This window comes from Mesitornis unicolor, unplaced genomic scaffold, assembly GCF_000695765.1.
Source record: "Mesitornis unicolor isolate BGI_N332 unplaced genomic scaffold, ASM69576v1 scaffold26292, whole genome shotgun sequence".
Classification (NCBI taxonomy): domain Eukaryota; kingdom Metazoa; phylum Chordata; class Aves; order Mesitornithiformes; family Mesitornithidae; genus Mesitornis; species Mesitornis unicolor.
The window spans coordinates 8,187-8,976 of record NW_010171626.1 but is presented as its reverse complement, the minus strand read 5'-3'; the positions used below and the strand labels follow the sequence as shown (position 1 = coordinate 8,976).

Genomic DNA, 790 nt, shown 5'->3' with positions numbered 1-790 from the left:
CCACCACGAGGAAGCCGGCCGCCTGGACATGGCGCCGGGCCATCACGTAGCGCCCCAGCAGGTCCTTGCCTCGGTTGCTGAAACTGGGGAACTCCCAGCAGAGGAAGGCGACCCTGGAGACACATTTGGGGTATGGGAGGTGCGTGGAGCCAGCAGCAGCACCCCCCCCATCCCGAAAATAAACCTCAAGAAAGGGGCTGCTCCCGCTCTGCCCATCGCCCTGGGACACAGATTTGTCCTCCTGGAGCCTCAGAGAAGCAGCAGGAGGGTGGCTCAAGCGTGATTGATCAACCAAAAATGCCTCCTGCTCCCAAATAAGTGGGGATGCAGCTCCGCTGTGAGGTGTGGAGGCTGTGGATCCTCACGCTACAAAGGCAGAGCTTTCCTCTTCCCTCCTCCTCCTCCTCTCCCCAAATCCCTTCCCCAAACCCCACCCCAACGGGGGGCACAGCTGAGCCCGAACCCACCTCCTGGCGCCCGGCGGCAGCGGCTTTGTCCCTTCCGAGCGGAGCAGATGGGGAGCAGCGAAGTCCTTGACGGGGAGAGGTTTATTTTCGCTGTTCACCACCATTTCGGCGTCTGCGGGGAGAGGAGGGAACACAAAGGCTCCCTGGATCCACCCGGGTGCTGGGTGCCGCTCACGCCGCCCCCATCGTGGTCGGTGAAGCAAAACACGCGAAATCCCACCACTCCCTTCCCAAAAAAACCACCCCCATCCTCACACTGCCCGCTTCCCAAGCATCTCCTCGGGTACAGAACGCATCTGTGGCGCGATTTGAACCCCCCGGGG

The 790-nt window shown here is 62.2% G+C and overlaps 1 protein-coding gene across 1 annotated transcript in view; it reads right to left on the bottom strand.

Moving 5' to 3' along the window:
* The window catches only part of TBRG4 (transforming growth factor beta regulator 4), a gene marked incomplete at both ends in the record, with an annotated part of 9,208 nt that overhangs the window by 1,155 nt on the left and 7,263 nt on the right, over positions 1–790 (bottom strand). The window contains 2 exon segments of the mRNA XM_010180092.1: positions 5–113; positions 468–755. Coding sequence (XP_010178394.1) covers positions 5–113; positions 468–755 — 397 coding nt within the window.